The 26,187-nt window shown below is 38.8% G+C and overlaps 1 protein-coding gene across 1 annotated transcript in view; it reads right to left on the minus strand.

The window, feature by feature from the left end:
* Window positions 1-26,187, minus strand: part of LOC306859678 (plexin-A2-like) — a 187,396-nt gene that overhangs the window by 15,570 nt on the left and 145,639 nt on the right. The window contains exons 17-26 of the mRNA XM_079400847.1: window positions 25,124-25,217; window positions 18,090-18,329; window positions 17,769-17,912; window positions 16,479-16,713; window positions 14,536-14,678; window positions 13,926-14,194; window positions 7,776-7,842; window positions 6,778-6,924; window positions 6,320-6,479; window positions 4,986-5,089 (exon numbers count right to left, since the gene is read on the minus strand). Coding sequence (XP_079256973.1) covers window positions 4,986-5,089; window positions 6,320-6,479; window positions 6,778-6,924; window positions 7,776-7,842; window positions 13,926-14,194; window positions 14,536-14,678; window positions 16,479-16,713; window positions 17,769-17,912; window positions 18,090-18,329; window positions 25,124-25,217 — 1,603 coding nt within the window. The remainder of the gene's footprint in view (window positions 1-4,985; window positions 5,090-6,319; window positions 6,480-6,777; window positions 6,925-7,775; window positions 7,843-13,925; window positions 14,195-14,535; window positions 14,679-16,478; window positions 16,714-17,768; window positions 17,913-18,089; window positions 18,330-25,123; window positions 25,218-26,187) is intronic.

The raw sequence follows: 26,187 nt of genomic DNA on the forward strand, positions 1-26,187 counted from the left end.
GAAAAATGAGGTTATGGAGTCCAGGACTTTTATACATTGGGGTGAAACTCCCCATTTTTCTCTGTCTGCTCTGTGAGTGCTTGCGCTGCATCTGATCTTCTGTATTAATCTGAACTGTCAAGGGCTGCAGAGGAAATGAGGTCTTCCCTCACAAAGACAACTGACTCAACCTCGATTCAGCACAAGAAAGAAACTTCCTGAAAGTAAGCTGGCAAAATCCTGGCCGATTCTCATACTATCTGGTTTGGAGGTGTTAGCTGTAACACAGAGAATCTAATAAATGTGTTTCAGAGATTCATTAATTAGTACTCTCAATATTGGAGCCATTACTCTTCAGAATCCTTCAGAAATGATTCTAATATGCTGATTTGCCGCTCAAGAAACATTTCTTATTATTACTAAAAACTTTTGAGTTTTATTCATTTAACAAAAGCTACTGAAAATAGGCCAACATCCTCATTTACAAGGCAAAGGTCTCTCAGATACTAGCGAACTAGGTCAAGTGCCACAGTCTTGAGATCCCGTCAACATAAAACATCACATTTCAAGTCTATTTCATTTCAGAAAATCTCTGTCCACCAAACTGGAGACGATAAGCACCTCCTGAGTTCCTGTGAAGGCTGAGGGTAGTTAGGAGTCTTCACTCACCTCCCTACACTCTCACGGCTGATGATGGTGTTACTTTAGCCCCTGTACACCCCCATAAGCCCCAACCCTATTAGTTCTCCTCGGCTGACCCTCACTTCAGAGCGGCCTAATAGCCTGACCGGAGAGACACTTGAAAGAGTCCAGAACTGTGGAAGAATCACCTCAGAGAGGTGGCCGAGTGGGATGACACTCACAAACGTCTTTTTTTATAGCTCACTTTCTCTTTCCATGGGTTGTGGAACTGGTATGGCGGGTAAGCATTCAATATTAGTCACTGGAGAACATTATTTTGGGTAATGGGGTTTGTAACTTATATTTTTGGCTCCACAACACCTACAGTAGCCTCCCGTGCCGCCACATGTACAATCTACTCTTATTCTCTCACAGCGGGTCTATGTGGTGGAGGCGGCTGCCGTACAGAGCCTAAATGATGGAGGGGAGATGCATTCGCCCTTGAGGGATAATCTTCAGCCAGGCAGGCGGGCCACCGATGGGTGTGAGAGTGATAAGGGGTGAGCTTTCCTCATGATAACGTTTGCATCAAGCAGACAGCTGACCCCTTTTCCCCATGTATCTCTGATCCTCCTGCCTGTGCTCTATCTGATGGCGATCCGCAAGCTAACGCGCCTTTAACTCAGACGCCGCATCCAGGCGGTGGGGAAGGATGAGGCGATGTGTCCGCCATTATGCCTCTTCTTTGAAATACGGGAGGCTCGGTCACGCTAGCACAAAGAGCGTGAAACGCCTTTGCCACATGATAAACACAGCAGAATGATGGGCGTTTAATAGCTGAAATGGATGAAAGCATCATAATACAGATGGTTAATGTGTTGAGATGTAAAATGTAAGATGCCTAAAAAGGGAAATCCAAGGGAACTTAACTCTTAACCGTTAAAATATATAACATACGTCTGCATTGTATGTCTAGTATAAGTGATGAGCGTTTGACAAACAGGCTTGTATGTCAGACTGTAAGTCCTTGAGCTTTATCAGCACTCGAAAAGACAGCTTAACCCCTGGCAGTGATCTATGCCAAGCGTCTTACACAATGATATACAACAGAGGTGTTTATCTATTTTCTTTTGGAGCCAACAAAGCTTACTTACACTTATGAGCATCAAGGGCTTGTGCTACACACACACACACACACACACACGACTGCTTCTGTGAAAGTGCACTGTGAAAGACTGTCATCTAGATTTTTAAAATAATTAATTAGAAATAAATTTAAATCCAAAACAAATTCATTCAGAAACAAAACAGTGACTGTCTTTGAGTGAGTCAGTGAATTATTCACTCAGCTGAGTTCTTCTATCAACCAAAGAAGAAACATTAAATTGATTAAAAGTGACAGTAAAGACATTTATAATATTAGAGAAGATTTCTGTTTCAAATAAATGCAATTGTATTCATCAAAGATTCCTGAAAAACAAACATTAAGGAGCACAACTTTTTTATTATTAATAAATATTTCTTCATCAGTGTTACAAAAGATTTGTTTCAAATAATAATAAATATTTTTGAGCACTAAATCATAATAGAATGATTTCTGAAAAATCATGTGACACTGAAGACTGGAGTAATGGGTGCAATTTTTTTTAGCTTTGGCATCACAGAATAAATTACATTTGAAAATATATTAGAATAAAACGCAGTCATTATAAATTGTAATATTTCACTATATTACTGTATCTTTGATCAAATAAATGCAGCCTTTGTGAACTTAAGAGACAAACAAAAGAAAAACAAGTCTTGCTGACCCTTTCAAACAGTGGCGTTTCTTTCTCTGTTTACTATTTAACTATGTAAGATTAGTTGGTCTTAAGAAACCCTGGTAAATACAACTTATATCAGTCAAAACAGGACTACTGGTGTATCTAACCTTGTCTGTTTTGATGGTTTTAGAAAGGTGTTCTTGTCAGCTGGTCAGGTTTCGTTAGACCAACTAAACTCCACCTTAAAGTTCGGAAATAAATTGTTTTGCACACTCCTACGTAAAGCACCTTATTGAAAGTACTGTACAATACAACTACCGCTGCAACATTCCCTGTGAGGGATAATTACGCACACATTAACAGGGGCCTGTTTATTTGAATTGTTAATGCCAGTGTCTCTCATGCTGCTCCAACTATTTAAATTGGAAATTTGAGGAGTACAGTGGCCCCTCAGGGACATGCTGCCAGTCCTCTGTAATGTCACTCAGCCTACGCAAGGTCAAGAGGCTCACTGATTTCAAGTAAGAGTGGATGAGTGAGAAAGAAGAAAGAGCGAGTGAGTGGGAGAAGCAGCAGAGCCTAGAGAAAAATGTTCAAGCTAGCATTGTCTGATGAACTTTTTTTTTTTTTTTTTTTTAACACACTAGTGCTCTAATCAGCCCTGTGCAATCAAAATGAGCAATCAGCGAAGAACATGGTGACCACAGGTTTATGAAGCCACAGCACGGAATGTTAGAGAGAGACACAGCTGCTGATTATACTGTCTGCTCTCTTAAAATATGCCCTTACTCTATTGAGGAACTCGATGAACAGCGGAGATTAGCATATCCGTAGTATTTCAGGAGAGGTGAGGGTGCTTGTGTGGAGGGCTCAGGAGTCATGTATTTTAATGCAGTGTTCTCTACAGCTCCCTGCCTTCTGTTTTCTTTCCCTAAACTCTCTATTTCACCAGTCTCTCTGGAAACAGCAAGAGCAAATAGTGAGTATACAGCTCCCTAAACAAGATACTTTGTGATTTACTTTGAATGTGTCACACACTTCTGCACCAAATGACATAGTATGCAGAGGAAAACAGCAATAGCCATCATAAAAGTTGCTAGGCCTTCAGTCAAAAGTACAAAGGCAGCGTTCTGATATACAGTGTTAATGTTACATAAAATATAACGGAATGAGATTTTGGCAAAAAAAACAACTCTTAAAACTACATTCCATTACACAAAAACAGTATTATTTTTAAAATTATAGTGGATTTGCTTGTCTGCCATGACAGCACTGTGAGAAATACCGCAAGCGGAATGATATAAACAGAAACGGTTATCACTAGAATATCACACTCTTATCAGCTAATCAGATTTGAGGACCAGAATGAATTGATAAATACAGAAAATGATAAAAGTAATATAATAATTTATATATGGAAATATAATTATATAATACAAGTTTAATATAATTTAACACATTTTGGAATATACACAATGTATATTTATCTATTTTTATATAAAATATAATATATTATACATATATATTATATAATAATATAATATATTTTTCTATAAGAATAATAAGAAAGATGAAGTTACTAATAATAAAGGAAGTTCTTGAATGGGAAAAGTTTTGTTTTTTGATGGCTAATATACAGTTATCACAAATATGGTATTTTGTGGGAAAATGTTTATCATGGTCATTTTTTACAAAGGTAGTTCTCAACACTATGACATGAAAATGATGTTTCCTTTCTTCTATATGATCTCTTTTCACGTCTGTCTCTTCCTCAGATCACACATTATGCCAGTACATATGATGAGCTCTTTCAGGAATAATTATGAGAATGTGTGCGCATGTCCTGTGGCATCTCCTCTGGACACAAAAAGGCAAAATGTGCACATACTCTCTCTCTCTCTCTCTCTCTCTCTCTCAATAAGTGCTGTTATCAGGTAGCTGCTCTGACGTGTGCTGTCTCTGTGGTGTCTGAAGTAAAGACAAGGTAAAGGCTGTAATTAATCCACTGAAGGTAAAGGACAAATTCTCTCTCTCTCTCTCTCTCTCACACACACACACTAGCACTTTTCCAGCAACAAAATTTTCAGTGGCCAGGCTCAATAATTGTCCTCTATTATATTGTCCTGTGTAGTGAGATCTGCTGTCTGTCTCCCTGGAGCCAAACACTCACAGCAAGACATTTTGCAGCACTGTGAGAGATAGGATTTTTTTTTAATTTTTTTTTTTACCTAATTGTTTCATGTCTGAGGAGTTAAATGGATATACAAAGGATCTCTTTTTGTAGCGTGTTGTCCTTGTTGTATTTTTTTTTTAATGATTGCAGACAAAGTTTATAAGATGCTATATTCTACAGTTTTGTAGCATAATTTTTTCATCCCATTTTAAGCTTTAATGATATTACTATGTTCACTAGGAAACATACTGATTAAGAACATGATTTTTTTTGCATTGGGGAGAGAGCTTTCCATTGAGAATGTATGTCTACACAGTACATCGGATTCTTTTTTTCTATCAATAGAGCAAAGAAAATCCATGATATGTCCGCTTTAATGTCTACCCGCTTACTTAGACAGAAGAGGGCACCATGAGATTATGTATGAGCGTGTCTGTCCTCTATTGTACCTGATAGTGCATGAGAGTGTTGAGCCTCTTCCAATCATTTTCAATCTTAGTGGTGATATCTTCATCCTGCAGGACCACTCGGGCCATTCGTCCCTGACGCCACTCTGAAAAATCAAACATTTGCCATTAAAACAGACACAGTGAACCTCCCCCAGCTCAAAGCAGATTGATTTGATCCAAAGCTCTGAATGTTTCTTTGCACATGGGTTAGAAATGTGTGTGTGTATGCGTGGTAGGGTATAATTAAATGCTAAAGAGAGAGCTGATAGGATATAGACAGACTCGGAGTGAGAGTGATCATTGATTTTCTCCTCTGTTGAATGGGGTTTATTAGTTTACGTGGTTGCCAAATGCACAGATGATGCCTGCAGAAACCTACCCCCAACACACACACACAGACACACAGAAAAGCAATGCCAGTTCTGCAGCTACAGAGACAGAACATCATCATGGAGGAGATTGCACTGGCCAAGGTGCTGGAAGGATGATTTGCACCGCTGACAGGGGGCTTTTGTGTGGCGTGTGTGTGTGAGATGGGCTTTGTGTGCCAGAAATGAAATGTGTAGTCAGTCTGTCAGCGCCGTCTGTCAGCTTTTACCTGGGTCACACACTCACACACACCAGCTTGTATGTGTGCAAAAGAAATCTCTATCACTGTTTATGCATTACAGGCATAAGTTTACATTTCTTTAAAAAATGTGAGGTCATTATATATCGAAATGTATCAATAAAAAAGCTTTTCTGTGACTCTTTCTGCAGGTTACATTGTCTCGGCAGTAGGTGGTGACTTTTTTGTTATTAGTGTCATTGAATCATTCATTCAAAGTATTTTGTTCAAAAACCACAGATTCATTCAGAGATTAAACAAATGACTTTTCTGAGTGAGCAAATAAATCATTCATCCATCTGATTCTTTTAAGAAACTGAACAAAACGTGGTTGTTTTTAATACTCTAAATAAAAACACTCAATTCATTCTAAATCACTGTTCAATCATTTAGAAATTCAACAATTTTCCTATGAGTGAGTAACTCAATCATTCAAGTTTCACTGATTCATTCAGGAATGATAAGGTGACTCTTTATGAGTGAGTAACTGAATCATATAGTCAACTGATTCCTTCAAAACAAATTCAGCAACAAAACAACTTCAGAACAGATTCTCTGGAAGAATCTGTTCAAAAACACGGATTCATTCAAACTGATTAATTCTGCTGCAGCTTTTTTGGTGAAAATAATGGACAAATTAACAATATTGTGGCTAAAATGTTAGTTACACATTTTTAACTTAAATTTTGAAAGCAATATCACACTCGTGTGCACACGTTAAACTCACCCAGGTCCATGTCCACAGCTTTGGGTCTCTGTGAATACGGCATGTTCTTATACACGGCATCCAGAATCTTTTCTTTGACCTGTGTGATGGTGTCGCAGTTCAGAACCTTGACCGGGATCTCTGGGCTGTTCTCGTTCTCTGGATTGACACAGTTTAAGATCTGGAGGGAAAAAAAGAGAATAAGGATGATGAGATGTTGAGCTGTGGTCAGTGAAGCCGTAGGTGCGGAGCGTGGCTCTGGAAAAGGCCATTTCCTGGCCCGAGAAATCTAATTTCACACCCTCTGCAGGACCCCAATCTCAGCCTTAGCAGGGTATGAGAGACTAATGAACACTACCCTCCCTCGGCCAGACTGTCTGCTTTCAAACACACACACACACACTAACAGTACTGACATTCATGAGAGTTTATTAGATACTATGTTTATTAGTGTGGCTTTGAGGGTATGTGATGCTGACCAGTGTCTTGTAGTCAATCTGTTGCCGAATGAGTTTGTCCTCACTGAGGGAGTATCGGGCTTCTCCGGTGATGGCGTCTATTGGGCCTTTTTCCATCTGCTGTTTTATAGCACAGTACAGCATGAAGAGAGGCTCACCTGCACACTCCTGTAGACACAAACACCAACACACATTATAATCATCACTTCTTATACGCTGACTGGTCTAATACTGTTTGAAATATCACACTAGCATACTAATATTTCTGCAGTATATAGTATGGACACTACCATTCATTTTTTGATAGAAATTAATACTTTTATTCAGTAAGGATGCATTGAATTGAATCGTAAAGACATTTGCAGTGTAACAGGATTTTCATTCAAAATTTTATATTAAATACAAACAGTGAAGTCATGTGGCTAATCTATCAAGATCATGTGGTAACAATGTACAGCACATAACAGACTATCATATTAAATGTTTATTGCATAATGTGCACAGTTAGTATGCAGTATGTATTATATACTGCACATTCATGCTTACTTTGACAATTTTTGACAAACATAAAAAGGCCAAAAGCTGTCACAAATACACATTTATATAAACATTCCCAGGTTACTAACATATGTTTCTGCTTAACTACACACTGACTGGATTCACTCCATTCATGGCAAGATATAAAAATATATTTTAGTTCTAGACACTTAGCAGTAGCAAGTAAACATAATATCCTTGAGCACAAGCGAATACTAAAACTCTAAAGTCCGACCATAAAGTCTAAACAGATTAATCTCTTTGAAATTTCTCTTAAGACTGTTTGCAGAGACTCCAATTATTTGAATGAGCTCCTACAAACATACAAACTGTAGTTGATCATGACATGACTGGCACTTCCTGTCTAATTGGGCGGCTCTGAGGCAGAATAAGCTGCAGAGTGAACCAGACTTCATGCTGAGCATCAAAAGTCTTTCTAGATGGGACTAGTACTGTTACAGGAAGCCAAAGAAGCAAATTACCTTCAAGAACTTATGAAGCAGGAAAGCAAACCAGTTGGTTAGCATCTTCTCAGCAACAGACTCTGTCCTGAAACACACAAATATCAGCAAGTGACGTCACTTATTGCCAAGAATACCTGTGTATTTCCTTTTTTTTTTGGTTGTATAATACTGGCTGGGTTTTGATGGAGGGGAAAACAAAGTGTGAAAAACATTAGTTGCCTTCCCTGTCAGTCACTCCAGACACTGTTTGTCCATTTTTTTCATTTTTTTTCTTTTGACCACCCCTGTCTCTTTCTTTCTTTCTTTGCTTTGAGGGATGAGACAGATACACAGACACAAACCCACAAATGACAAACACACGACTCAAACGGTGATCTCTAGAGTCGTGGTCAATAATTTGGGAAGAGAGAAAAGGAAAGAGCCGAGGGTTCGTTGAAGTCAGAGCAGGTAGAAAACCGAAGAGAGAGAGGGAAAGATACGGCAGACAGAGGAAGAGAGAACAAACAGCACCCCGACGGGAGTGGTTAACGAGCATGAAAAATACATGAAAGGGTTATTCCCTCGTTCTGACGGCTGAGCGTGCCTGTGGAATACCAATACCTCTCTTTCCCTGCAAAACATTTCTCCTTTCACCCCGGAAAATACTTTTTTTTCCCCACTAGCTCTGTTTGTTGCAGTGAGTATTATGTTCACTTATGGACATTACAAATACACATAAGCATCACAGGACGATGTAATATCAGCTGCGTAATTGTCGTGGCGATGTCTGCGACGTTATGCGCTCGCACACTCTGCTCAGCCGCCGTGGGGACGGTGAGGTAGCACACCGGCAATTTACTCAACAGCGGTGAGAGAAAATGACTCTCTTAATGCATGTGGAAATAACTATGATTACACCGCTGAGACAGCCCGCAAACACCGAGTGAGGAGAGTGTTTGTGTGTGTCTGAGCGTGTCCACATGTGCGTATTGTGTTTGAGGGGGTCACACTTCAGTATCACACGTGAGAGTGAGCGTTGATTGACGAGACAAGATGAGGTGCATTTATAGAGGTCAGGTCTGGATGGTGATAAACCGTAATCGCTGCATATTCATATGACCAAGGTGAGATGATCTCTCATGCTCACCAAGCTGCATTTATTTAATCCAAAAAACTGGAAAGTTATAGTGGAAAAAAATTACAATTTAAAATAACTAGTTTCTATTCTAATATATTTTAAATGTAATTTATTCCTATGACGGCAAAGCTGAGTTTTCAGCAGCCATTACTCCAGTCTTCAGTGTCACACGTGATCCTTCAGAAATCATTTTTGAAGAAATAACTGGGATATATTACTTTATTGATTTGTCTTTCTTATGGGAACTGATATATATCTGCTGAAAAATGAACTAAACCTAGTTTAAAGATATGTTCTTATATCAAACATAGATTTATTGCAAACTGATTTAAGACACAAAACCATAAAAAAAACTAAGTTATGCTGCACAGGACAGTAAAATCTAAAACATATGTACATAAACTAATCAACAACTTAAAAACAGTGCAGATAAAATTCAAGAACGCATACTGCCCCCTATATTACTTGCCTAGAACAGGTTAGTCCAAGCTGATTTAAGTAGTTGCTGAGGAGAACAACTGGTTGGTAAAGACATGGCCTTTATAATTATGATATCCATTTCAGCATATTTCATTGGCATAACACACAGATTTGGAGATAGACAGAAGCTATACTAGAAAACAGTTATGATGGCCACTGAGTGGATGGACTGCTTTAAAAAACAAGTTATTAGCGCATTAAGGGGTTTCAGGGTTTGTATATTCAGGAGTTAAGAGTCAATTAACATAAAGATGATGTGATTTGCATTATACTGCATTTGTTTTTTTGAGGTATTCACCCATCTTGGTTAATGCATTAGCGGATGATAAATGCTAATAACGAGGCCGTCAAATTATGCTTATTTAATAATGGTGCATTTTACTGAATAAATCAATGGCAGTCTCACACAGAGATGAAATGAGAGAGGCGAGAGGAGTGCAAATAGAAGGAGTGATGCAAGATGGAGTGAAACGAAGGAAAGTCGTCATGTTTGTGACGAGACCGTCAGTCATTCAGTGGTTCTTCTAAAGGACAGTGTGTGTTTGTGTGTTTTATTCAGCAGCGTGTGTGGCGGGCTATACAAAACATTGTCATGTTTATATATTCTCTTTTAAGTCTGTCAACTTTCCTTTGTATCCTACCTGTTTTCTTCTGGGCCTGTGAGCTGAGGGACTTTGGATGCAGGAGCGAGAGGAACCTGTGTGTATTTGTGCACTGATGCGTGCATTCATATGTGACACTCATTCAGTGAGTGTGTGTGTGTGTGCGTGAGTCTGAGTGAGTTATGAGCTCTGACACACACATACACTACAATGACAGAGCGTTTGATGCTGGTTGCATCAGGTCTTGCAAGAGTGTTTCCTGTCTCTTTCCTGTCTCAGTCAATCAGCATCAATGATGGACGATGACAGACAAAAAACCCCTACAAACAGGGACTGAATTAACAGTTACTGAACTAAATTTACTTCCTTTTAAAATGCAGTATCCTTGTGAATCTAGTTTATTAGAAGCATCCGGTTCAGTGCTTCTCATAAACTAGTTTCACAAATGGCCGGAAATTGAGTTCTAACAAATAAAATGAAAATGAAGTGAAATTGGTCGGGAATTTTCAAATGCTCTCGAGAATTGGGCACACTCCTGGCGCACCAACACATTTCATATTGCAGAGGCTCTGGGTCAATATCTGGCTTCAAAATATAATTCAGACCCACAGAAATCAATCTCCAAAATCTCTTCATTGCTGATTTGATGCTTTAAAAAACTCTTTCGCCACTGAATCACTATTTTCTTTCACCAGGAAGCTCAAACACATTGCCTGTTCATCCCCCAGTGAGAGAATGAATGAACAGAAAGTTAATAGTAACTAGGCTATTTGAGCACCTAAATGAGTTTTTGCATCCTCTAAAACTTCATCACACCAGGCTTTTGTGTAATTCTGCCTCCGTCCGCTCAGAAAGAGTATGCTTTTCCTTCCTCCTTCAGCACTTTTCTGTCTTTTCGCTTGCTTTATTTTTTAACAGAGTTTCATTAATGAACATGAGGGTTTTATTAGCTGTTAGCGTACCTATGAGTTGTATATGTGTGTGTGTCTTAAGGCGGGTAAAGGAATGCTTCACTGAAGGAGCGACACATAACACAATGTGTCTCACTAATAGTCCATTCCAAGGCTCTGTGCGCCTGCAAATCTCATTAGGTGAAAACATGTACACACACACAAACAGCAGCAAGAGAGAGCCTGAGGCCATGGAGCCGTTCCATTTTTAGCCACAGTCCTCCACAGATATTAACATAAGGGAGTGAAAGACAAACAAGAAAACCCAAAAGTTCCATGAAGAAATAATTTGTTGTTGTGGCCTAGTGGGCTAGCGCTGACAAATTGAATCGTGGTGCTAATGTGGATGACAAAAAAGCTTGAGAAAGAGACAAAAAATATACTATAATAACCCAGCACAAATATTACCCGGCCAAGAAAATAACAACTTCAGACAAAAAAAATGAGGTAGAACTGCGGAATCAGACGCACCAAACCAAACCAAACCACGACAAAACACAAACAAAAACCATACACTATACATGTAGAGCTGTGGCTGGGTTGCAGGCGATGCAGGTTTGAATGCAACCAGCCACAAAATCTCCCATCCCTTTTCTTTCTCCCATTTATGTTTCTGTCAATAAAGACTGGCAAAAACCCACCGAAACCTTTTTATACACTGCGCGACTGCGATTTGATTCATTGTGGCTTTCCCACTGAAGTGATGAATCAGTCTTCACTGAAAAAAATAACATTTCCCTGCTGATCCACATGGAACCAGAAGCCCAGAACAAGTCTGAGTCTAGTGTCTCTATATATTCCATAATCAAGAAAAGATTAAAAAACAGACAAGCAAATATTAACGCCAACTAAGCTTTAGGCTATTTGAAATGAAACGTACAGTCACTCTGATGACCACAGAGACCAGACAGGCCCTTGTTATTTTTCACAGTCGGTTATCATTAAATGCAAGTGGGTCACTTTATGAAAATAAATTAGTCTCTCTGTTGATATTGTCTGATTCTTAAAGGATGTCTCATTTGCAAGCAACTGCCCTACAGGCATCTTTGACATTCATTATTTTTCTTAACACACATGAACGTCCTTTGTTCCTACTTCAAGAATATGTAGAAGGATCGCACACTATCAAAGTAGCGAACTTGGTAACGATTGTCAGCTCAAATAGTGACGATGATTTTAAGCTGCAATACTTGTGGATCTTCACGTTATTAAAACTGCAAAAGGGAGTTGGAGATGTGGCCAAGTGGTTTGTGTTGTATATTGAGCCTTGGTTTTCATGTGGGTAGCATGGTATTTGGTAAAAAAAAATTCAATTAAAACCCTAAATGTTGCTTTTCTACTTCAGAACAAGAATATATTAATTTACAATCTTCAAAATTATGATGATGTACATGATGATAAACATTTGTCCATTGCAACAGAAGACACTGGTAAATATTTCAAAGACATCTTTGTCAGCCATGTTAAATGAATGCTGTCATCAATACAACAAACCCACAATGACACATTAAGAGGACAGAATTATGGGTAAGGGTCAAAGATAACCAGTCATGGTGTTTTGGATGTAACATCTCACCCTGAATGGCTAAATATGGCTTTTAAGAATCAATTTGTGCCATAATTCGTCACTTAATTCATCTGTACAACAGGAAATAAGACCTGCTTGATCCAGAAACACCAATGAATGCATTGCTCACTGATGTGGGACAAGCTCCAGATGTATTCCATTATCCGAGAAATGTTAAGATGAGGAGCAGATACAGAAAGAGGTCACAAGAAGGGCAGGGTTTGTTCACACGGATCAATTGACATCAAAATGCTTGAGACAGAGAGAAAATGAGAGTGAGAGAGACAGAGTAATGCCTTTTATTAAAGGAACAGAGAAGAAAATTAGTGAGATGGAGCCCAATCGATGTGGAGGGAGTGGAGGCCAGCAGTAGTTGCAGAAACGGCGGTGTTCGTTTAACCGTAACACCAACAGGAAACCATGTGGCCAAATGCGATACTGAAAAAGGAAGCGATAAATATACTAAGCGATAAAATAAAAACATTATTTGGGTTTCTAATACAGGCTTGTTCTCCAGATGCTTCCTGGAAAAGTAAAGACACGGATCTGCGAACAAGACCAAAAGGAGCATGTCGAATGGATAATCTCCTAAATTCCCGTAGAAAAAAAAAGGAAAAAGTGTCATCTAAAACCACGGGCCCCTGATCCCCACGGCCCAGCCTGCCAGCACAGGGGGATTAGTGTTTTGTGTTCCTAATGACAGCAGATAATGAGAGAGACGCAGCGTCTGTCACGTTAAATAACGGCGTAATCCACATTTCCCCTGCATCTATTTACTGTGACTGCTAATGAGCTGAGTCACGTAACAAAATACCAAAAATCATTCAATAAGATCGAGAGAGAGCAAACGAGGAACGGCTGTGGTGTTTGTTTGGCCTGTCTGCTTTGAATATTCAAAGTGTGATGTATAGCTGATATAGCGCCATGGTTGGTGGGAACAAATCACCTCCAGCTAAAGCTAAAATACACTCAGCCTCCATCAAGCGGAGCTGTAATGAAAGTGGCCGTGGACTGCGCTTAGCCCTTGGGCAACTCTTTGTTTAATCATTATTAGTCTAAATCTTCTCAAGATTCAAGATTTTTATTCGTCACATACACAATTATACAGAGTATAACCAGCAGTGAAATGTGAGAAGTTGCTTTGGAAAGACTTTGAAAAACCTATACAAATTTGGAGGGAAAGCATAAAGGACAGCCGAGAGCGAGAGAGAGGAAAAAACAAGTGGATTTGAGCTGCTCATGAATGTTTTATTAGTACCTAGCGCACAAATGATAAGTGACACTGACATTGGGGCCGTACTGAGGGACTGCAGAGTTATGGATCATGAATCAATATAGCCATTATGCCCGGCTAAGATAACACAACAAAACTTTGAGTTCAGTTAGTGACGTATTCATTCAAAGGAAATGGAGAAACTAAATGAAAGCAGAAACATGAAGTGAATAGCAAACCTCCTGAGCAGTAGTTTGGGATGGTTCTTGCTCTCCAGGTTTTTGTCGATGAGGTCGGAAAGCAGGTGTTTGAGCACATCCGTGGCGTATTCCAGTCGACCCTGGAGAGCCGTCATTATTAGCGACGCCACATTGCCGCGGTCACGCATGGAGAAGGAGCGCTGCATTTCCAGTGTACGGATGAACGTCAACAAAAACACCTTGTTGTTTATCAGCTGGGCAAACAGCTTCAGAGCTTTTTCAACGCACAGCTGCCCATTACCAGAGACCTGGAACACACAACAACATCTTTGCTGTTAAATACAAACATTTTTTATGAGCCAACTGCGACTGTCAATGAACAAATATCAATAATGCATAATTTAAATACAAAACAAGAGCACATGCAACACGAAAATCTAACCAGGTTTGATATTTTTTATAGTCATTTGCTTTCTTTTTATTGGCATTGTGCTGGGTCGGCTCATTGGTTTAAAAACCCATTCCATATAATTGTATATTAAATATCCAGTATGACTGCATGTGATTCTGTCACATGGCACAGACATTTGTTGTTAGGACAACTTGTTAGAGAAAAGTGTTCATGAAATAAATCCTCTCAACAGCCCACCTCCAGCTCTCTGAGCACAGGATGGTCCTCAATGCCGGGGAATAACACTCTCATGGCATATGTGCGGTAATCCAGATAGGGAATTCCGGCTCGGTCCAGATCACTCGTCAACTCATTAATATCTGTCTGCAGTTCTGCAAAAGCTGAAAACAAAAACGGGTAGAGAAAAAATGAGAAACGTCATGTTTTGCCACAAAATCAAGAACAAAAATTATTTTAAATGATAAATGATCATTTTATTTGGCTTAGAAAAAATAAAGCACATTCTTATCAAATTCTAAATCTGTAAATGGAAAGTGTGTCATGGTAGTATTTATTGTTATACTAATACATGTTTTAATTTATGATGACATTTTCAAGAAAGAACAAGTATAAGCACATTAAATATGAAATATTTAAATTCATTGAAATAACAATTATATGAAAATCACAATTAATATAATTACCTTAATATTATCATATCATATAATATCAATAATATTTTACCCTCAAAGATCAAGTATTATAGTAACAAGAATTAAAGGGATAGTTCACCCAAAACTGAAAATCCTGTCATCATTTACTCACCCTCAAGTAGTTCCAAACCTGTATGAATTTCTTTGTTCTGCCGAACACAAAGGAAGATATTTTAAAGAAAGTTTGTAACCAGGCTGTTTTGGGGCACCATTGACTTCCATAGAAGTCAATGGTGTCCCAGAACTGCTCTGTTTCCCACATTCTTCAGAATATCTTCCTTTGTGTTCAGCAGAACAAAGACACCCAAGAATTTTCATTTTTGGGTGAACTACCCCTTTAAGACATGAAAATGTTTTGAACTGTAATGAAAAATATGTGATTTCTTATTTTAAATTACAGAAACTTTTACTTTAAATATATAACATGTGTTTTTTTTAAAGTTGTAGTCACATTAAAGGTCCAAACACAACAAAACCTGAACTGCTGAACTGCTAATCAGCATCTCTGAAGACTTTGTTTTGTCCAGTTTGAGGTTTTTATGAAGTTCCTGAAGGGTTTTGGAGGTAGACGAAGAGAGCAAACCAAAATAACCTCTCAGCTTCTCTCTATTTATGGTTTCTCACTCACACAAACACACACACAGAGTAAATTGCAGACTGCTGAAGTGCTTTCCCCTGCTGCTGGAGACTGGAGGTGGGATGTCTTTAATTGGGTCCATTCTGACAGAGCCTGGGGCAGCACTCTTCCCTGAGGGAGTTATCTATCTCTCTTTTTCTCTCTCCTCACGTTTCCTTATTTCTCTTTTCTGGAACGTTCCTTCTGCCTTCACTCTATCATCTCCCCTCACCTGTCCTCCTCTTCATCTCGGCCCGGCGTCTCTCTCTGTGCCTTTTCTCTCATCTTAAACTCACTCTCTCGCAGGCGTTCATGGGGTTCGGGACTCGATCTGCCCCTTTAATACTTCTGCATCTTAAATTCCTTGCGGCTCCAGAATCAGTCAACACAAACCTCATCCTCTCAGACCCGCTAACCGTAGGTCAGGGACGCTCTCTCTTCTGCATTGTAAGAAACACTTTTATCTGTCAGCCACCTGAAACCCTCAAAATTGGCTGATGTATGTTGCATTGCTCTATGACTAAAGATTTAATTGGTGCAATCTGATGAATAAGAACTGTTGTATGACATAAGAACTGTTGCATTTTTTGTGAGTAAGGGAAAAATAGATACTGTAACAGAACAAACACAACTAACAGTATATGTTCTAATATTTAAAACATTTGACACTTCAAATCCATCCTGTGATGTTTTGCAATCCTCAAACATAATTTTCTCTAACTAAGAGTATGTATATGTTGAATGCATTATGAATTTGGCACACACAGTCATGTTGTGTGGTTGTAATGAAACATGAGATTATTTTTTCTCAAATGAACACAAATAATCAATAACGCAACATAGTGAAAGGGTGATGGCCGTGTCTTTCTCACCTTCTTTGCACTCCAGCGCGACTCTGGATTCCAGGTTGTCCATTTGCATCTGGAGTCGTTTGAGTGTGAGGTCGTTCTCGCGGGATTTACGCTTGTAGGCAATAAGCACAAGGATGACGATGATGAGAAGGAGGCCACCGCCGGCAGCGATGCTGACAATGGCAGGAAGAGTCAGGAGGCTATCAGAGAGAATGTTTACTGAGCCGGGGGACACATGCAGACCACCGACCTGCACCTGAGAGTATATATATATATATATACACATGAGAATCAATCAAGAATAAATGCACACACATAAAGATGCACACACAGAGATACAGAGTGTAAAGATATACCTTATTCCCCTAACCAACAAAAATCTAGAAAAAACATACACGTACACATTGTGTTGAGTTTTTGGCAGCACTAACAGTAATTGGTTTTCTGTTTCTAGGGACCCTGATGACAGCAACAAGACTGTGGCATTGTTGAAGGTCTGGTCTGTGCCTCAACAAGCGGTACAACAATTGTAAATAATGAGTGTTTAAACAGAACATTTAAGGCCCTCCTCAACAGCACAGGTCTCAAATCTAGTAAACAAGCACTAAAGGACTTTTCTAGCATGTAAAAAACATAACACATAAGGTATTGTTCTGAGAAATCAGACTAATTTTTTCATCAGATTATTAGAGCTGACTGTTTTCTTTCACAAAAACAGCAGAAAGGGGAAAAAAAAGCTATTAACTACATTCAAATGTTTAGGGATGGTTTTTGAAAAAAGTCTCTTATGATCATGAATGCTGCATTTATTTGATAAAACAGTAGAAATGGCAACACTGTCAAATATGAATATAATTTACAATAACTTTTTTTTTTTTTTTTTATTATAAAATATAATTTATTCCTGTGATGGCAAAGCTGAACTGAATACTCCAGACTTCATTGTGACAGGATCCTTCCGAAAACATTCTAATATTTGCTGCTCAAGAACTATTTCATCTTATGATCAGTTTTAAAAACAGCTGTGCTTCTTAATATTTTTGTGAAAACTGATGCAGTTTGGATTCTTTGATGAATAGAATGTTTAAAAGAACAGCATTTCTTTGAAATAGCAACCTTCTGTAACATTCTAAATGTCTTTACTGTCTCTTTTGTGTACCGAGACGTGTTTCCGAAATCAGATTTCAAACCACTTATGAAGATGGTTTAGATCTGGGTTGAAAAATATTTCACAGAAAAACTAGACCGATTTGCTGTGGATGTGTTCAAAAAATTTGCCATATACTGTACATATTTTTGCATACGTCTTACCATGATTTTGTACTGGCCGGTGAGATTTGGTGGTTCGCACAGCAGTTGAGACTCGGATACGGTGACTGAACAGGGAGTCTCTCCTATCAGAACAGTGTAATTAAGCTTCACTCCTCCAGAGGCCGAAGGAACCAGATTTTTACCCTAATACACACACAGCAAATGTGATTGATGGTTAGATATGTTTGAAAAGCTTACACTGCTAAATATTTCTGTATTCGTATCTTTCAGATAACAGATCTTTCAGGATACATTGCATATGGTTATAAAGTCTGATTTGCAGCTCTCAGGTCAAAAGGTCAAGCGTGAGGATAAACATACCTTTAAAATGATAGGTGAGCCAGGTTTCTGTTCCAGGATGCCATTGGTGCTGAGAGGCTCAAAGTAAGGGTTTGGGTAGTACATGAAGTTAGTGTTGTTGTACACTAGAAGAGCTTGCACATTATTGAAGATGAAGCCAAACTCGTCTGCGTGCTTGACTGAATCCAAACCTGGCCTGTACTCGGCTGTCAGCGAGGGAGCCAAACAGCTCATAGTCGTGATGTTCAGAACCTTACACACCTGGAAATGAGAGAGTGACAGAGAGAAATGTGCTTCATTTTCATCAGCATTTTTCGAGAGTAATTGTTATTCATCGTTTCATCTCACTTCAGTTATTTCCCATTAAGATCTCTTTGATACCATCTGTTTTCAAGTGTTTTACTGAACTGAAAAGACTGCAGATGCATTTCCTTTTGTTAGACAACAACGGAGCTGGAGAACAAAGGAAAGAGTACCTTTTAAAAAACTAAAAAATCAGGAATAATCTCAGAGAGAAAACATTAAAAGTGTAAATTACACTCTTCTGATCGACTCGGCATATCACGCATTATTATGAGACTTTGTTCTTCAAAATAGAAATGAGCAAAACCTGTCAAGAACATGCCTGGGTCATCTTATTTTGGGCAAAAAAGTAATCATATTTTGCTAAAAAAACAAACAAAAAAAACTATACAATTAACATACACTAAAAATGTTACCTGAAATAAAATAAACATTAAAAACATGAACATGAAATAAAATATAAAAATCATAAATTCATTTTTATTTTCACTAGTGGCTAAGGCACCATTCTCTTTTTATTTTAGTTTAACTAAGTGCTAAATTAACTAAAACTGAAATAAAAATTAATGAAAACTGTAAAGATTATATAGTTTTATATGAAACAAAAACAAATAAAAATGAGAAAGAACACAACAAAACTACTAAAACTTTATTTAATGAGAAAAAGTAATGGAAAATGTAATTAGCATGAAAATATTTTCACAATGAAAAAAAAAGTCCTTGAAGAGCTTTAATTTTCTGTAATATATAAATATTACAGAAAGAGCAAACATGGTCTAGAGTTTGACTGGATCCTGCAACACAAGCAACAAAGCTCAATGTATCTCTAAGCACTAGGCCTCGAATCCAATGTGATTACATTGTTAAGCTGAAATGATGCAAACTGCAGCCCTCTCATTCCTCAAGTGTGCAACAACTGTGATCTGTACCGCATAAACATCAGCAGTCACACTTGACAGATGCACTCAAGTCTACGTGCACGGGCACCGAACCGTTCCCTCGGAGTAGCAGAGAGCAGCGCTGACTCTCGAACAACAAAATTGATTGCTGTGAAACTCTGACTGTGCCGGGAGGTTTTCATCTCATTTCTTTCTTCTCCCCGACGCTCAGGGGAGAAACTTAATTAGAGCTAAATATCTTCAAAGCACGGCAGGACCAGCGAGCACCACACCTCCTACTCGCATCTCGCCTCCTCGCAGCCAATCGATACTAACTCATTTTGACCACACAAACTTGATTTGCGCGAGATTGAGGGTGCATCTCATTCCATAGCTTTTGGTTCCTCATTCCTTTGCTCTTCCTCTTCACCCGGCCCTTGAGGAGTGTATTTGTCAGCTCTGAGATTGAGATGGTTTTCTTGTCAGTGATTAACTGGTATTGGCTTACACTTGCTAGGTCGGTGCTATTACAAGTAAACACTACAGGGTGTATTACGAAGAAAATGTTTTCGTCCTTGAGGCCAGATTCTTGGAACGAACTGAGAGCCTGAAAGAACAATACGGCACAAACACAAGCAAAACACAGCCTTTTGAATTTATTTAGGTAACATTTTGTACCTCTGAAAGTTTATTTTACATGAAATATTCTTCAAAAACTCGAGCTAGGGATTGAACCTGCAACCTACTGGTTACCAGGCCTGAACATACCCAAATAGCGCAAAATATCAAGCATCTATAGAAGGACTAACTGACTACATTTTTCTAAGAAAGTCAAACACTAAAAAGAAAACTTGCTTCCAAAATTACAACTCTCAGGCAGCTGACTGAACTGAGGGTAGGTTTGAACAACATTTGACGTCTCCGCCGTGGCCTCAGATCTCTTCTGTAGGCACTTCACATTACGCACAATGTTTGCGTGATAACAGAAGCTCTCTTGCAGCTCAGAGGGACTGGATCTGGTTAAAAATGAATGGGATTCAATAACTCTAAAGTCACACTGTCATCAAAACCTGTAATCCCATTACACACTCCACAGCACCCCACATGAGGTAGCTGAGAGCACACGGAGGAAATGCAGATCTAGTCAAATTGTCGAAAAACTGATTCTTAGCGGAGCTAAAAAGAAAGAGGAGTTTCAATCAGTCACTGAATACAGAAAAATGACAAGATACTTTTAATATAAACATTAAATGATATTAGAGAATTTATTTTAATGAATTACTTTAATGCATTTTTTATTTATAAACATAGTAAAAAATCCCTTTTGCAGAGTGTAACAGGTTTTAATACTGGTATTTGGAAGTTTTTGGTCAGTAAGATTTTTCTTTAAAAAATGAATCCTTTTATTCAGTAAGGGTGCATTAAATTGATCAATAGGGCAGGAAAATGTTTCTATTTCAAATAAATGCTGTTCTTTTGAACTCTCTATTAATCAAAGCATCATGAAATTATAAGAAATTTCAGAAGTTTCTTGAGCACAAAATCAGCATGTTAGAATTATTTCTGAAGTATCGGACTGAAATAATGATCCTGAAAATTCAGGTTTGCATCACAGGAATAAATCACATTTTATAATATATTCAAATAAAAAACCTGTTCATTTAAATAGTAATATTTTTCCACAATATTTATTGTTTTTACTGTATTCAGCATTGATGTATAACATATGTAGGATTAAGTGATTGAAGGTTGCAGGCCCACAAAAGATGATCCATGAACTACCACCACTGTGCAAGACACTTGAGCAAGACACTTAAACCAGCTTGCTTCAGGGATATTGTTGCTGTAGTAAGTGTACTGTTAGTCACTTAGGATAAAAGTGAGCACTAAATTATTACTTACTACAGTGATGACAGCGGAGGGCTGTTCCAGCACTTCTCCAGTTCGTGGACCACCCCTACCAAAGACTGAACCTGCAACCTCTGTGCTATTAAATTAAAAAGCCATTCTAAATACCGCACAACGCTGCTGGCCAGCTTAGTTGAACAAAATAAGGGTCTAATGCGATTGAACTGTATGTGTGTTTCTCTGTCCTTTCGTGGCAGTGCCATGTCAGAGACAGATGCTGTGGCCACAACCAGCCTGGCACGGCCTGGAAGAGCCTAGTGCTGCCTCTAATGCCATCTGTTTCAAACTGGCTGGACGCGCACTGGCTGTTGTCACATTTTGTCTTGCTGCACCAGTTTGTTTCTTCACTTCCTCCCACATCAAGCTACCAAAAATGTAGCTTTCCACATGGCTGGATTTAATTTGCAGGTTTTAATTGTATTTTAAATAACACCTGCTGTAAGCAGAAGGACATGTAGATACTGAGTGGGTCAAAACCAAATGTTTTTTTTTTAGCTGTACTTCAGGGCCTGCACCAGACTAATAACATCTGAGTTCCTCTCCTGTCCTTCCATGACCAGGCTGCAGTAGCTGCAGGTATTTGGCTGTGGAAATAATTGGGATCCTTTTCTGTCTCTCTGAAATAATTGGATTCAGGTTCTTCCATGGACTGACACATGACTCAGCACAAAGCACAGTCGTACCCACCTAAACTAATGAATCCAAGCATCTCTCTTCGGCTCTATAGGACAAAGAGTTGCAGATGGTACACCCTGGCTATAATCTGCCACAAGATACTAATGCCTCAAAGGGATAGTTCAGCCAAAAATGAAAAGTCTGTTATCAGTTACTCATCCTTATTTGTTCCAAACCTGCATGACTTTCTTCACCTTTGTGGAACACAAAAGAAGATATATTACAGAATGTTTCAGCTGATTTTGTCCACACAAAAAGTCAATGAGGTACAAAAACAAGAACATTTGACCCCACTGATTTTCATTTTTATATTAAAAAAAGACAGGCTTGGAATGATTGCTAAAAATACATTTTTAAAAAATATATATATTATATAAAATATAATTTGACTCACTCTCTATATACACACTATATGCACAAATACAGCATATAAACACTGAAAGTCAATGGGGTCCAAAAACAATAAATGAGTAAATAGCAGATTTGACTTTTTTTGGTCACTTTAGGGAAAGGGAAAGGAGAAGTGGTGTGTGGCCAAGTATGGTGACCCATACTCGGAATTTGTGCTCTGCATTTAACCCATCCAAGTGTACACACATTAGATTGTTACACATTACATGTATTATAATAACACGTAATTATTCAGAATTATATGCAAGTAACCCTAAACCAAACCCTAACCATATAGTAAGTACATCCTAAAAATTCGTCACACACAGAAGCCTTCCACACTGTGTCCGATGCATGTGTAAATGTGATTGACAAAATATTAGGACGTATTTATTTTTAACGTGCAAAAATTTTGAACTCAGTTGTCAAAGACCTTTAGACTAAACCCAATATCCTTATATATATATAACTATTCCTTTAAAACAAAAGCCTTCTCTGCTCGATTGGTGATGTACAGTATGAACAGCATGATATCTTCTTCTGAACCCGTCACAGCAAACTGACAGGAGAATAAAACGTTTCATGGTAATGGCAAAGGGCATGGTAATTATGCCCTTTGTTTTTCAAATAGGCCTACATGCGTATGTAACCATACAATGGCAAAAAAATTAAACGGCTGGAAATAAGGGCGAATGTAGAATAACTATAAGCATCTGCACGACTGTAGAAAAACGCCTGTGGCTCTGTTAAATGCCAAGATGCTTTTATCATCCATAGTTCATGTTCTTCATGTTGGTTTTTTGCAAGCGCGCTCTTATCCGAGGTATCTGGGGAGGTCTTTGACACTGATTGGTGGGAGCGTCTGATCGCTTCGTTTTAGAAGGAAAAAACTGAAGTGCCTTTGTGATGGGCTTAGATAGCGGCGCGCTGCGCTTTAGGAATCCGTCTCCAGACTTCATTACTGAATCTCTCCACCAGTGCACGTGTCAACCGTTTTTTTTCTTCTTCTCCTCCTCAAGAGAAGACAAAGGTAGAAAAACTAATCTTTTAGCTATAATCAGGAAAATGATTAATGTCTCAATTGCGGGTTGGTGACAGGTACAGCAGGATGCACAAAGGCAATTGTCTGCCGTTCTTTTGGCTTCTGAGAACCCCGCCAGGTAAAGGGAGGGGAGGAGAGGAGGAAGAGAAGCAATTTGGGGAGGAGGCAAATGACAGTTTGAAGGCTGCCTTGACGGGCGCTCGGCTCTGATTGCCAGACTCCGCGGCTGTTTTTTCCCCACCTCCCTCCCCAAAAATACAGAGGAAAAAAATACATAATTGTAACCTCAACAGTTAATAAAAAGGCAGGAAACCAAAGCCAGTCGAGTCTTTGGTGATCATGCCTTAGAGGCGAAAGCCCACCTTTCTCTGTCTACCTCAGTTTTTTCACTCTGTTGTAAAAAGTAAGAAAGAGAAAGAAAGAAAGAGACAGCACTAGCACCTGACACATCAGACAGCGCCCACACAACATATTTCAGGAGTCCCTTTAAGAACTCTAAGAGCTCTGGGCTCTGTGAAGCGTGGAGGAACGAGGGGCTTCTGTCACTCCTCATTGCGCAGTCGGTGTCTCTTTTACTAAAAGTGACTTTCAGGAGAACTACCCGCACACGGGTACATCTGTACAGTTGGGGACTGAAGTGCAGTTATGCTATCAGGAACAGAGGAAGGACGACTATAGCAGTTTGCTTTCACCTCAGCGAAGGAAGAGAATGTGTAATTAGTGCTGTTCTGAACACTTCCACACTCGCAAAACGTTATTTACATATATGGTTTAAAGACTTGCAAACAGGCAGAGACCTATTGTACATGGAGTCTAATCATATTTTTTGGCTCTTAAATTAGTTTCATTATGAGCACTTTCCACCCTCTCTCGTTACCTTGTTATATATATATATATATATATATATATATATATATATATATATATATATATATATATATATATATATATATATATATATATATATAATATATAAAGTAACATTTTTCTTAAATATCTACATATACATTTCTTAAATACATTAATCATTTGACAGCACTAATATATATATATATATATATACACAATACACACATACACCGATCAATCCTGTTCCATTAATTAAACTTGGACCCCCCGCAGAGGCAAGCAAATTGAATTTGTACCGACTCCTCAGCCCTTGGGTCTTATTATTTTTGGGATGTCTTTATGCTGACCAAGCCATTCTGTCAGCAGTTCATCTTCCTTTAAAGCCCATTAACCAATACAACCCTCTTTAACTGGCCACTATCCACCAATACCGCCTCAGATGAAACTGGTTTTATACCGGATTCTGCAAATAATGCCCAAAAATTCCAGTTCGACAAAGGTGGTATGAGCAGAGTAAAATGCTCACATTAAATGCCTCATCCGCACCACTTTGTGCAGACTGAATAATTCAGCAGGGTACTTAGTCGAAATTACAGATACACAGCTTGAAAAAGAGGTCACGCAGAGGCTTGTGGGTAGGAGATATATAAGATTTCTGGAGCTGTGGCAGTGAGTCACGACAGATCCCGCCTCCGTGGGTCAACCGAAAAGACAGAAATTAGTCTAATGCATCCCAAAAAAGGCAGCGCGCAGATTCTGTGATCCTTTCTCTTCTGAAAGTCACCGATAATTAACTCAAACCTGCAGACAAAGCATCCCACTTCCCAAGGTCGTGCATCGCCGAGGTCGAACTGATACGATTCGGTTTCATCGCGTCGGCCCCCGTGAGATATCAGCTCACACGAGACAGCCGTTCTCCCAGAAGCCCCTGAGCTCAGGTAACTAAGGTCATTTCAAAAGTGAGGGCGGATAATTGAGGAACCACCGATAACACAAATGAAGCTACTCACGTTTACGGATTCCCGCCCGCCGTACTTGATCCGAATCCTCGGCTCCTGTATGACATCCAAGTTAGTCCCAGTCACCACCAGAGGTGTGTGTCCGCTAAAAAAAAACACACAAGATGGCATGAATGTGAATAGGGTGAACATAAAAACTTTGACACAGAAGTAACTCATCTCCACTTGAATCAAATGCTGCCCTTAAAACTTGTTTCTTTGTGATGTGGTGCTTAGAAGATAATAAGCTTTTGAGAAGGTCCTGATTAAAGATGCTTTTTCAGTAGATTTAATCATACTAGCTGCGTCTTTGAAAACATTAAAGGAACAGAAGCAGCAGTGATCCTGCTTAGCATTCTGGGAATGTCCACGGCTTGATAAAGCACAACAAAAGAGCCGAGCATCTGGGAGTGGAATGGGTGAGGAGCTCTAGCTCTAGGTGTTTCAGTTGTTTACTCTTGAGCACTTCATTAGCCAGGCGCCGCTCGTACGCTTTTTTGTTCAGTGTGGCAACGCTCTGGTACAACAGATACAGCATTGTGACCCCATCTACTGATGCCCTGGCATGGGGCACTCGCCCACAAGAATGAAAAATCACATAGGAGATTCATTCAGTATCTCAACTGTTGCTCCGAGATGATCAAACTAGAAAGATAAAAACAGTCAGAACTGTTTCTGTCTCATCTTTAATTTTTCTGAAAATATTTTACTGTAAACATCTAAGACTATGTTCATGCTTTCATGTTGAATATTAATGTAAGCTCTGTTATAGTTGCCCATTTTTTTTTTTTTAATTCTGTCATCATTTACTTCCCTGCATGTGCTTTAAACCTGTATGACCTGTATATTTATGTATGCAATATCAAATATTTTGAGAACTGTTGCAGTTTTTTTTGTCTGTACAAAGGAAGTCAATGGTATCCAATGTGTTTTGGTTCCCAATGTTTTTTGTGTTCTTTAGAAGAAAAAAAAGTCATAAAGGTTACAACATGAGGGAGTTAAAGATGAAAATTTACATTTTTGGGTAAACTATCCCTTTACATCTTTGGAGCTATGGAAGAGCAACCTTTGCACAA

Source organism: Barbus barbus, assembly GCF_936440315.1.
Source record: "Barbus barbus genome assembly, chromosome: 40".
NCBI lineage: Eukaryota > Metazoa > Chordata > Actinopteri > Cypriniformes > Cyprinidae > Barbus > Barbus barbus.